This window comes from Salmo trutta, chromosome 15 (genome assembly GCF_901001165.1).
Source record: "Salmo trutta chromosome 15, fSalTru1.1, whole genome shotgun sequence".
Classification (NCBI taxonomy): Eukaryota; Metazoa; Chordata; class Actinopteri; order Salmoniformes; family Salmonidae; genus Salmo; species Salmo trutta.
The window spans coordinates 14,842,968-14,856,340 of record NC_042971.1 but is presented as its reverse complement, the minus strand read 5'-3'; the positions used below and the strand labels follow the sequence as shown (position 1 = coordinate 14,856,340).

The window sequence follows — 13,373 nt, the reverse complement described above, 5'->3', positions numbered from 1 at the left end:
GCCAGCCAACGAGAGCGTACAGGTCGCAGTGGTGGGTAGTATATGGAGCTTTGGTCACAAAACGGATGGCACTGTGATAGACTGAATCCAATTTATTGCGTAGGGTATTGGAGGCTATTTTGTAACGAGGGTATGTTTGGCAGTATGAGTGAAAGATGCTTTGTTGCGAAATAGGAAGCCAATTCTAGATTTAATTTTGGATTGGAGATGTTTGATGTGAGTCTGGAAGGAGAGCTTACAGTCTAACCAGACACCTAGGTATTTGTAGTTGTCTACATATTCTAAGTCGGAACCGTCCAGAGTAGTGATGCTGGACGGGCGGGCAGGTGCAGGCAGCGATCGGTTGAAGAGCATGCATTTAGTTTTACTTGTATTTAAGAGCAGTTGGAGGCCACGGAAGGAGAGTTGTATGGCATTGAAGCTCGTCTGGAGGGTAGTTAACAGTGTCCAAAGAAGGGCCAGAAGTATACAGAATGGTGTCGTCTGCGTAGAGGTGGATCAGAGACTCACCAGCAGCAAGAGCGACATCATTGATCTATACAGAGAAAAGAGTCGGCCCAAGAACTGAACCCTGTGGCACCCCCATAGAGACTGCCAGAGGCCTGGACAACAGGCCCTCTGATTTGACACACTGAACTCTATTGGAGAAGTAGTTGGTGAACTAGGCGAGGCAATCATTTGAGAAACCAAGGCTTTTGAGTCTGCCGATGAGGATGTGGTGATTGACAGAGTCGAAAGCCTTGGCCAGGTCAATGAATACGACAGCACAGTATTGTTTCTTATTGATGGCGGTTAAGATATCGTTTAGGACCTTGAGCATGGTGGAGGTGCACCCATGACCAGCTCTGAAACCAGATTGCATAGCGGAGAAGGTGCGGTGAGATTCGAAATGGTCGGTAATCTGTTGTTGACTTGGCTTTCGAAGACTTTAGAAAGGCAGGGTAGGATAGATATAGGTCTGTAGCAGTTTGGGTCAAGAGTGTCCCCCCCTTTGAAGAGGGGGATGACCGCAGCTGCTTTTCAATCTTTGGGAATCTCAGACGACATGAACGAGAGGTTGGCTAGTAATAGGGGTTGCAACAATTGCAACAATTTCGGCAGATCATTTTAGAAAGATAGGGTCCAGATTGTCTAGCCCAGCTGATTTGTAGGGGTCCAGATTTTGCAGTTCTTTCAGAACATCAGCTGAATGGATTTGGGAGAAGGAGAAATGGGGAAGGCTTGGGCGAGTTACTGTGGGGGGTGCAGTGCTGTTGACCGGAGTATGGGTAGCTGAAGTGTTTCAGGGAGCGTTTGACAGTGATGAGTGGAGGTCGTTTGACCGCTGACCCATTACGGATGCAGGCAATGAAGCAGTGATCGCTGAGATCTTGGTTGAAAACAGCAGAGGTGTATTTAGAGGGCAAGTTGGTTAGGATGATATCTATGAGGGAACCCGTGTTTACGGCTTTGGGGTGGTACCTGGTAGGTTTATTGATCATTTGTGTGAGATTGAGGGCATCAAGCTTAGATTGTAGGATGGCTGGGGTGTTAAGCATGTCCCAGTTTAGGTCACCTAGCAGCACGAGCTCTGAAGATAGATGGTGGTCAATCAGTTCACATATGGTGTCCAGAGCACAGCTGGGGGCAGAGGGTGGTCTATAGCAGGCGGCAACGGTGAGAGACTTGTTTTTAGAGAGGTGGATTTTGAAAAGTAGAAGTTAAAATTGTTTGGGTACAGACCTGGATAGTAGGACAGAACTCTGCAGGCTATCTCTACAGTAGAATGTTGTAGTTAGGGATGGAGATTTCAGAGTTTTTGGTGGTCTTCCTAAGCCAGGATTCAGACACAGCTAGGACATCTGGGTTGGCAGAGTGTACTAAAGCAGTGAATAAAAAAAACTTAGGGAAGAGGCTTCTAATGTTAACATGCATGAAACCAAGGCTATTACGGTTACAGAAGTCATCAAAAGAGAGCGCCTGGGGAATAGGAGTGGAGCTAGGCACTGCAGGGCCTGGATTCACCTCTACATCGCCAGAGGAACAGAGGAGGAGTAGGGTGAGGGTACAGCTAAAAGCTATGAGAATTGGTCGTCTAGGACGTCCGGAACAGAGAGTAAAAGGAGCAGGTTTCTGGGGGCGATAAAATAGCTTCAAGGTATAATGTACAGACAAAACGTACGGTAGGATGTGAATACTCTGGAGGTAAACCTAGGCATTGAGTGATGATGAGAGAGATATTGTCTCTAGAAACATAATTGAAACCAGGTGATGTCATCGCATGTGTGGGTGGTGGAACAAGGTATAATGAGCAGGGCTAGAGGCTCTACAGTGAAATAAGCCAATGATTTATACATGCATTATAGAGAAGCCGGGAAGAAACCACTGCCCACCATGAGAACACCAGTCTCATCACACTACTACTCCAGGGAGAGAACAAGTCGGCGCCAAAGACGTATTTCATTACAATCAAATTAATATGAAGACAGAGGGGCATATTAATGGAACAATTTATAGAAAGAGAGTAACTAATTGCATCACAATAATTGTATTGTGCTTGTTAAGTGCTTTCACAATAATGATTTGAGTAATTAAGTGTTGGATATTTATTATTGCTTGCAGACATATAATGTATCTTGGACAGTGTACTGTATACAGGTGCCCTGTAATTACCCCTCTCTTTACCCAGTCAAAATGTAATCATGTTTCTGATGCTTCATTCTCTCTTCCCTTCCACCTTCTGAACCTGACAAAGCTTCCATCTCACAATATGTGATATCTTCAGAAGCCATCTGGAACTACATATATGCATGCATCAGCTCTGACAGGCATGAAGAGAAATACATACAGTGCATTCGGAAAGTATTCAGATCCCTTTACTTTTCCCACATTTTGTTACGTTAAAGCCTTATTATAAAATAGTTTTTTCCCCTCATCAATCTACACAGAATACCCCATAATGACAAAGCAAAAACAGGTTTAGATATTTTTGCACCAAAGAAAACGGCTACAAGCTTGACACACCTGTATTTGGAGAGTTTCTCCCATTCTTCTCTGCAGATCTTCTCAAGCTCTGTCAGGTTGGATGGAGAGCATTGCTGCACAGCTATTTTCAGGTCTCTCCAGAGATGTTCGATTAGGTTCATGTCCGGGCTCTTGCTGGGCCACTGAAGGACATTCAGAGACTGGTCCTGAAGCCACTACTGCGTTGTCTTGGCTGTGTGCTTAGGGTCATTGTCTTGTTGGAAGGTGAACCTTTGCCCAGTCTGACGTCCTGAGCGCTCTGGAGCAGGTTTTCATCAAGGATCTCTCTGTACTTTCCTCCATTCATCTTTCCCTCGATCCTGACTAGTCTCCCATTCCCTGCAGCTAAAAAACATCCCCACAGCATGATGATGCCACCACCATGCTTCACAGTAGGAATGTTGCCAGGTTTCCTCCAGACGTGACACTTGGAAATCAGGGCAAAGAGTTCAAACTTGGTTTCATCAGATCAGAGAATCTTGTTTCTCTGGTCTGAGTCTTTAGGTGCCTTTTGGCAAACTCCAAGTGGGCTGTCATGTTCCTTTTACTGAGGAGGGGCTTTCGTCTGGCCACTCTACCAAAAAGGCCTGATTAGTGGAGTGCTGCAGAGATGGTTGTCCTTCTGGAAGGTTCTCCCATCTCCACGGAGGAACTCTGGAGCTATGTCAGCGTGACCATCGGGTTCTTGGTCACCTCCCTGACCAAGCCCCTTCTCCCCCGATTGCTCAGTTTGGCCTGGAGGCCAGCTCTAGGAAGATTCTTGGTGGTTACAAACTTCTTCTATTTAAGAATGCTGGAGGCCACTGTGTTTTTGGGAACCTTCAATGCTGCAGAGATTTGTGCCTCAACACAATCCTGTCTCGCAGTTCTACAGACTTGACTTTTTGCTCTGACATGCACTGTCAACTGTGGGACCTTATATAGACACGTGTGTGCTTTTCCATGTCCAATCAATTGAATTTACCACAGGTGGACTCCAATCAAGTTGTAGAAGCTCATTTACTGCATTTCTATACAATTTAAAAACTCTAAAATGCTATTTGGAGAACAGGAAAAGCAAGCAAAACTTTGCCCAGCCAATATCACATTGGTTGCTATAGCTTCATTCAGCTCAGTCGATCTACAAACACATAACCTATTAGCTACACAATTAGCCGCTACACATTAACTCAGCACCGGGATTAAAAACTACAATTTAATTCGTATAGAGAGATCTCTTAGCAGAAAAATAATTTTATTAAGAAAATATATTTTCTTTACAGAACACATTATTTGTTACAGTTTTAAAAGGTAATTTCCTGCAATTTTACAAATTTTTACATGGATAATGCCATGTTAATATGATATCTGAGTGAGTGACTAACAAAATCAATTGGGGCTCCCTGGAGGTCAGGGCCCCTGGGCACATGCCCTGTGTGCCTGGTCGGTAATTCGGCCATGATTACTACAAGTTTAGATAGCTGGCTAGACTAACTCCACTAATTTACCAATCACTTTTTTTTACTGACATTGGCTAATTGAGTGACTGTCAGTGAGTGACATATAACAAGAGGAAAACTGCTGATGCACAACCAATTTTCGGAATTGCACCTTGTGTATTCTACTATTCTAACTTTCAAGTTGAGACCCCGACTGATAATACTGATATGTAGCTATGGCCCTGGCTGTATGTAATAACACTGCAGACAGAAGAGCTACAGTACCTAATCTGCATCTTATTTCACATTTCCACACCCACTTCCTAGGGGACTTCTAATTGTGATTTACAACATGCCATTTAAGTATGTTTTGGATATGTTCCTTCCCCTGTATTCTGTTTCATTCAATAGGCAGCAGACCTTTACAAGTTACAAAACAAGAACATTTCAATATTATTAATATTCTATTAACGCTGCTTTGTAAGGTAATTGAATAATTATAATAAATGAATTAACTTCTGAAAAAAAGATGAAGCAGATGAAGCCTCGTGTTTTTCTACTTTTATTAGGGAGAGACGCATTACATATTCACTCCACACAGTCGCTGTTGCGCTCTGAAATGAATCAGCCACCAAAATGAAGCAGTAGGCTTTGTGTTTGAGAACTGAAGTGTTCTGTGAGGCATGTACACTCCCATATGCTGTCTGTCCCTGGCTGTTATGCCTTCAGCTACTGAGCAATGTCTGAACAGCAGTTGAACAGGACCACACTGGAACTAACATTTGCCTCCACAAAACTACACTCTCGACAAAGGCAAAACAGGTCCCAATTAGATTTGATTAGGTCATTTTTGTTCACTGTATTCCTAATACGGAGAAACAATGGATGCACAATGTTAGTTGGTTCTGTCAAGATAAAGGTCAACATCATTAGGATAATGCAAATGTAGTGCTGTTGCCCCATGCTCTTGCATTGTGTGACCTTTCAAATTGTAGCTATATTTCCAAAGATGAGAAATGTAGTAAAAAACATTGATGTGCTGTTTGGGAACTGAAGTGATTCAACAAGAACGAAATAGCCTACTCACTAACGCACAACGGAAACAAGAATGAATAAAAGAGTGGAAGATGATAAGACATTTTTTGATTGAAATGTTTGTTTTCTGTTTTGATTTCTTAAAGTGATAAATGTGGGGTAATGAAAGGCCATAAAGCATTTACCAAGCTGTTGAGAAAGGAATACACTTTTCAAAAAGCAGTATTTACAGTAGACCTTGGCCTCCAAATGAACTGCCTTGTTTGGCTTCATTTCTTGCACAGCATTGTTATGCGGAAATCCCTGAACTGCTGATGTGACGCAAAATAGTATACTGTCAAATCTGCTGACAGGAAACACTGTTCATTTCCCCTCATGGGGCCACATTTACTGTACAGCAACACATTCTTACAGAGATGGTTCATGTCCATGAGTGGTTTCAAGGTTTGAGATATTATTGTGTTATTGTAACTGACTAGAGATTGTATGTCTTACACTTTGTGGATTCCTTATATGTACAGTTCTAGTACAGAACATTGGTTTGGCATATGCTGTTTCCCATTTATGCCAATTCAAATCAAATTGAAATGAGTTGAATTGAAAGTGAGAAATATAGAAACTCACAGCTCTCTATCTCCAATGTGCAGTTTTGCTCGTCCAGTGGATATCGTCTCAGGTCCATCATACAAGCTGCTGTAGTGGTGATCCTGAAGAGAAGGAAGAAAAAATACATTGTCAAGAGTCTGTACAGACCAAGGAGGTCACATTGAAGATTCAAGTGGTACTCAGCACTGCCGATGGGATCCTAACTTCACTCTGTAATTGCTTAAACGCAGCTTTAGGTCCAAGGCCGATTAGTATGAAGACAATTTCCTCCAATCAAAATATCAATCAGTATCTGGGCCCTGGGTCTAGCAGATAACTACATCCTAGTAGCAAGGACACATATTGCTACTAAATGGCTTGGCTTTTTATAGCAGCGTCAGGAGGATCTTCATAATGTACTGCTCTCATACTGTATCTTGTCAGTGTACAGATAAAGTAAATAGTGTGATGAAGTCGACGATTTGCTGATATTGATCCCCAGTTAAATCAACGTTGGATAAATCTCTAGATTATCTCAACCTTATTTAGCAGCTATAACACTGCAGCAGCACTTCCAGCAAGATTAGACAATTCAAATAAACTCATTTTCAAAGTTTCCCAGACACATGACCAAGAAAGACAATACAAAACAATGGTTATTTACCAGCAATGGGCATTATCGTCTTTTTCTGCGAACCAGCTCGTCTACAGTGGTGTGTCTATAGAACAGGTGAGTAAACCTACAGCTGCACGCGAGTAAATATTAACTTTTTATCTAGCCTGCTCTCATCATACAGTATGTTGCCAGATAAATAAGCAGTACATGACTACTGTCACGTCCTGACCAGTTAAAGGGATTATTTGTTATTGTAGTTTGGTCAGGACATTTCAGGGGTGTGTGTGTTTCGGGGTTTTTGGTTTATGTTCTATGCTTTCTATTTCTATGTGGGTTTTCTAGTTTGTCTATTTCTATGTTAGTTTTGGAAACGACCTCCAATTAGAAGCAGCTGGTTGTCGTTGCTTCTAATTGGAGGCCATATTTAAGTGGGTTTATTTCTCTCTTGTGTTTGTGGGTGGTTGTTCCATGTATAGTCTATGTACCTTACAGGACTGTTTTTCGTCGGTCTTTGTTCAGTGTTTATTTCTTTAATAAATCAAGAAGATGATTCACATCCCCACTGCAGTTTGGTCCGATCCTTACGACGCATATGACAACTACAGAAACACTAAACATGCCATACACAATTCTGTATCTGTAGTTGCAGTCCATGGGGCCACGGATTAAAAGGCCAAACCTAATCCTTTTCCTGAAGGTAGCATTCTTTAAATAATCCCACTGTGCACGCTTCAGGTTCCCCTACCTGAGAGGTGAATCACACCCTAGGTAGCTGCAGGCCAACAAGGCCAACCAGGATAGCTACTGGTAACAGTCCCACACTGCACTAAATCAATCAGTGACATACTGTAACCTCTGGATACTACTACGCTACATTTGTCGGATCTTCACATTGATTGAGGAGCTGGGTGTGCAGGCTTTTATTCCAGCCCATTACTAAACTAAGCCAATTCAAAATATCAACAATGAATGTCTTCAGTCAGGACCATGATTAGCTGAATCAGGTGGGTACGGAAGGGCTGCAATAAAGGTCTGACAACCAGTAGTTCTTCAGGACTAGATGGAGAGCGCTGACGTTGTCGGATCATAAGTGACCTTGTTGTCTAACCTATGAGGCAATGTTGAAAGGAGCGGGTCGAGTGTCCATATTACTAAGGAATTAACATGGTCCACACACACCAACACAGTCGTGAAGAAGGCACGACAACACCTCTTCCCCCTCAGGAAGCTGAAAAGATTTGGCATGGGCCCTCAAATCCTCAAAAGGTTATACAGCTGCACCATTGAGAGCATATTGACAGGCTGCATCACCACTTGGTATGGCAACTGCTTGGCGTCCGAACGCAAAGTGCTACAGAGGTTAGTGTGTATGGCCGAGTACATCACTGGGGCCAAGCTCCCTGCCATCCAGGTACATACCAGGAGGTGTTAGAGGAAGGCCCTAAAGATTGTCAAAGAGTCCAGCCACCAAAATCATGGACTGTTGTCTCTGTTACTGCACAGCAAGAAGTCAAGATGTTCAAGTCTGGAACCAATAGTACACTGAACAGCATCTACCCCCAAGCCATAAGACTCCTAAATAGTTAACCAAATAGCTGCCCAGACTATCTGCATTGACCCTTTTTGCACTAACTCTGTTGACCATAACCCTTACCTAAACCTACATTATCCCTTACCTTCAAATTCAGTGGGGTAGGGATGTCCCAAGGATCCCGGAAAGCACAGACCAAGGCTGAAATACTTTGAGGTCATAGGTGAGAGCTTACTGTATATAGTGCATACGGAAAGTATTCAGACCCCTTGACTTTTTCCACATTTTGTTATGTTACAGCCTTATTCTAAAATGGATTAAATTCCATCATCAATCTCCACACAATACCCCATAATGAGAAAGCAAAAGCAGGTTTTATAATTTTTTGCAAATGTTTTAAAAATAAAAACCAGAAAAAAAGTATTTATTTAAGTATTCAGACCCTTTGCTCTGAGACTCAAAACTGAGCTCAGGTGCATCCAAAGAGCTCTGATACAGGATTGTGTCGAGACACAGATCTGGGGAATGGTACCGAAACATTTCTGCAGCATTGAAGGTCCCCAAGAACACAGTGACCTCCATCATTATTAAATGGAAGAAGTTTGGAACCACCAAGAATCTCCCTCGAGCTGGCCTCCTGGCCAAACTGAGCAATCGGGGGAGAAGGGCTTTGGTCAGGGATGCGACCAAGAACCCGATGGTCCCTCTGACAGCGCTCCAGAGTGCCTCTGTGGAGATGGAATAACCTTCCAGAAGGACAACCATCTCTGCAGCACTCCACCAATAGGGCCTTTATGGTAGAGTGGCCAGATGGAAGCCACTCCTCAGTAAAAGGCACATGACAGTCCGCTTGGAGTTTGCCAAAAGGCACCTAAAGGACTCTCAGACCATAAGAAGCAAGATTCTCGAGTCTGATGAAACCAAGTTTGAACTCTTTGGCCTGAATGCCAAGCGTCATGTCTGGAGGAAACTTGGCACCATCTCTACGGTGAAGCATGGTGGTGGCAGCATCATGCTGTGGGGATGTTTATCAGCAGCAGGGACTGGGAGACTTGATGAAATCCTGCTCCAGCATGCTCAGGACCTCAGACTGGGCAAAGGTTCACCTTCCAACAGGATAATGACCCTAAGCACACAGCCAAGACAATGCAGGAATGTCCTTGATTGGCCCAGCAAGAGCCCTGACATGAACCCGATCAAACATCTCTGGAGAAACCTGAAAATAGCTGTACAGCAACGCTCCCCATCCAACCTGACAGAGCTTGAGAGGATCTGCAAAGAAGAAAGAGAGAAACTCCCCAAATACAGGTGTGCAAACCTTGTAGCATCATACCCAAGAAGACTGTAATCGCTGACAAAGGAGCTTCAACAAAGTACCGAGTAAAGGGTTTGAATACTTGGGAATGCAATATATCCTATTTTTATTGTTCATACATTTGCATACATTTCTAAAAACCTGTTTTTGCTTTTGCATTATGGGGTGTTATGTTTAGATTGATGAGGAAAAAAACAATGTAATCCATTTTGAAATAAGGCTGTAATGTAACAAAATGTGGAAAAAGTCAAGGGGTCTGAATACTATCTGAATGTATTGTATATTCTTATTGGCACAGAGCCCACTAACAAGACATAGATATCAGGAGAGAAAAGATGAGGGTGATGGTGTGAGACGGTTTGGGAGTTTTCAGCTCTGAGTCAAATCTATTTTTATCTCGTAAAGAATCAGCTGTGTAGTGCTAGGGCAAAAAACTAAACGTGTACCCAGGGGGGGCCCCAGGACCAATTTTGGTAACCCTGGAAGTCTACTGGCACAACTCAACAAGAACAAAGCAAATGGATGATGTGAATACTTGCGAAAAACTATTTGCGATCTCGAAATCAACTTCTCGTGCCCTCTAGTCAGAGTTGTGAAGACAACATAATGACTGTGGCAATTAACTCGAAAAACAGAGCTGCATCGTAGAAAATATACAAAAATGTTATTTGCAAATGTGCAGCCTATTGCAAAAACTGTCAAAAGCTCTTTTTAAATTATGTACTACCATTATCATTCCAATATTATTAACATACCTGTCCATTTCTTCTCCTGCAGTGTTCATTATCATCAGAATTAAAGCATTCAAATTACTAATGGAAATCATAGTCTTGGATCTAGTTATAGGTTCTGGCACATCCTGATATTACCCCAGGTGCCAAACAGCCATTAAACCTGAACACTAGAATTCTTTATGCCAGATACTGGCATAAAGATCATTAAGTGTGTAGATGACAACTCCAGGGTGCTTTTATAGCAGCTTAAATTAACATTGCCAAAGGTAGAAGGATGCACAAAGCTGACCTGAAACATTCCACTGGTTCAATCAACGTTGTTTCCATGAAATTAGGTTGAACCAACATGGGATAGACATGGAATTTACTTCTTTGTTCCTTCCCCCAGTAGGCAAAAACAGGACAAACTGATTGAAATGACTGTTGTTTCAACCAGTTTCTTGTTGTGAAGATGTAATTTTAACAAGTTTTGCCTGATGAGGTGTTTAGCACTCTAGTTTGATCACATAAACAAACTCACATTTCCCCCGGTCTGTGTTTGGACCTTTTGCACACACTCCTATTTATAAGCCAAATGTCTGACTGTGATGCTCTTTTAGAAAACACAATGCACTCAAAACACATTTCATGGGCTTTTAAGGGTCTGAATATTAGGCCACCTTTGTTTACCCCGCAGAATGTGGAGAGAAAGGTATTTCAAATGGTAACGTTGGAGAATTGTGAAACATTTATGCAAGGTCTTGTGTGACCCAAGGGGGACAGGGCACCTTTAAAACCAAATTACTCTCGGTCTGTGTTTACTGGGGCTTTAAAGGGCACACACTGAACTGTAACACATGTATCAGAATCACTGGGAGAGGTATTGAGTGCCAACACAGGGGACTGTTTATATTCGTACAAGAGGTCTGCTGTGGATGAACCCAATACTATTTTCATCAGCAACAGCAGCATGATTCTACATTCTGTATGTAAGACAGAATGATTACTTTGCCTATTCGTAGGGTCCAGAGTTTTCCTTAATCAGGTTGCGTGGTCAGGAATTTTTTTTCGCCCAAATGAAGTCAATCATCAACACAGTGGACAGAGCAGCCTTTATCACACTGGAACTGTTTCCACACTGTAATACCAGTAATGAGTGACTAGATAAGATCAGCGTATCCATCAGGCAGGAGCAGGAACAGAAGGCGCTGATAGAGAATGAGTAATAGGGAGTAACTCTCCCTGGCTCTGGTCTTGTGTGTGAAGAAAAGGTGGACACCCACAGTCGGTGCTGCCAGCCGGCCACGGACCTGCATGGCAACATGGGTAATCGTCTAAACCCACCTGACAACACTGATAAATGCCGGCCAGCGGAGAGGCTCATCTTGGAGCCCAATCCTCTGCGGTATGGCACAGAGATAATCACCTCCTCCCTGCTTTCTACACACTTGTCTCTCTATCATCCACCACCGTCCCCACACTACTGCCGAGACGAGGTCAACACATCCTTCAGCTCTGCTCTCCACCACAGGAGTGGTCAGTGTGTACAACACTCTCCATCTCCACTTACAGTCTGGAGATCTGGGCCAATAAGCCATTATAAATTGGTATATTGGTCAACCACTAGTTGATTTCAAGTAACAGTAGATGGGCCAACTGGGTGCACTGGGCCTTTGCGTCATATTTCCCATAAATCAGAATGACATGTATTCTCTCATAGAAAAAGAAACGCACACCTATTAAGGCGAGGTGCTGGCTAGCGGAGTAGAAAACTTGAAAATAAGGGAGAGCCGCACGCTCTAGGAGCTCAGAATACAAAAATGATTATTATTATTTTCAAGTTTTCTACTCCGCTAGCCAGCACCTCGCCTTAATAGGTGTGCGTTTCTTTTTCTTCTAGATTGTTCTGTTACCCAGTAAACAGCACCCAACCGACAAAAAAGCTCTAAAACGATGCCGAATGATAATTATTTTCCTGACACTGGTCATAGACCCATACAAGATTACTTTGAATATAGCGGATATTACATTTTTGCATCTGAGCTCCTAGAGTGTGCGGCTCTCCCTTATTTTCAGGTATTCTCTCATAGCCTATGTCAGATAGCTACATAGTTGGCAGCAGCGATCAGGTTATTATTAGCTAATTAGCCTCAAAATAAAATAAGTAAAATGACCATCTAATTATATGATGTTCTTGAGCACATTCATGGGGCACACTCATATTCATGTCCTTTATAATATCACATTTTAGCACAAAAACATTGTTCGTCATCACAGTCCGTCTCTACCAGCGAGAGATAATAGGCAACTTATTTGAGATCATGAAAGCAGACCAGAGAGTGGTTGGTTGATGCTCGCACAGTGGTAGCAAAGCCAAAATAATTTTTGCATGAGCAATCGGCTGTCAAACCTGCATCATCAGGTTTGACAGCCGATCACAAGGGTGTCAAGTGTAGAATTAACTATCTACATGCCACAGACCTTCCCTTTACAGTACCTGCGATGAGCAACACCTCAATGCCCTAAACACCTTCTGTATTGCACTGTATTGTACTTCAGTCCACACTGTGAGAGGGATTGGGGTTCTGTGAAATAGATAATAAGCCAGTGGAATGTCCCATCAGATAATCTCACAAGAAACTGAAAACCAGGCCTACAGATTCTCCATCTGAGCAGCCCTACAAATGATCCATCTCACGTCACACCTGTCAATTATCTGTGTTTATATTTAAGATACTGTAGCATTGACCTACAACACAAGAAAAAAAGGTTCCAGAGGTTAATCCCAGTTTGATCCCTTATCCTATCGTTAATCTAATACAGGCACCATCCTGCCAAAAATACATATGGTAAACAGAGGTTAACAGGAGGGAGTATGGCACTGATTATGACCACTGTAACGGCCGTCGTATTGAGTAGACCAAGGCGCAGCGGGTTGAGTGCTCATTTTAACGTTTTATTTTAATAAACTTGAACACTTAACAAAAATAACAAAACGAACGACAGCTTAAACAGTTATGCAGGCTAACCCTAGCAGTGCAAAAACAACTTCCCACAAGGGACAGGGCTACTTAAGCATGACTCCCAATCAGCAACAACGATATACAGCTGTTCCTGATTGAGAGCCATACCAGGCCAACACAAAGAAATACACAAC

The 13,373-nt window shown here is 42.7% G+C and overlaps 1 protein-coding gene across 1 annotated transcript in view; it reads right to left on the bottom strand.

Moving 5' to 3' along the window:
- Positions 1-13,373, bottom strand: part of gabrb2b (gamma-aminobutyric acid type A receptor subunit beta2b) — a 92,463-nt gene that overhangs the window by 31,197 nt on the left and 47,893 nt on the right. The window contains exon 5 of the mRNA XM_029690495.1: positions 6,081-6,163. Within this exon, the coding sequence (XP_029546355.1) occupies positions 6,081-6,163 (83 nt within the window). The remainder of the gene's footprint in view (positions 1-6,080; positions 6,164-13,373) is intronic.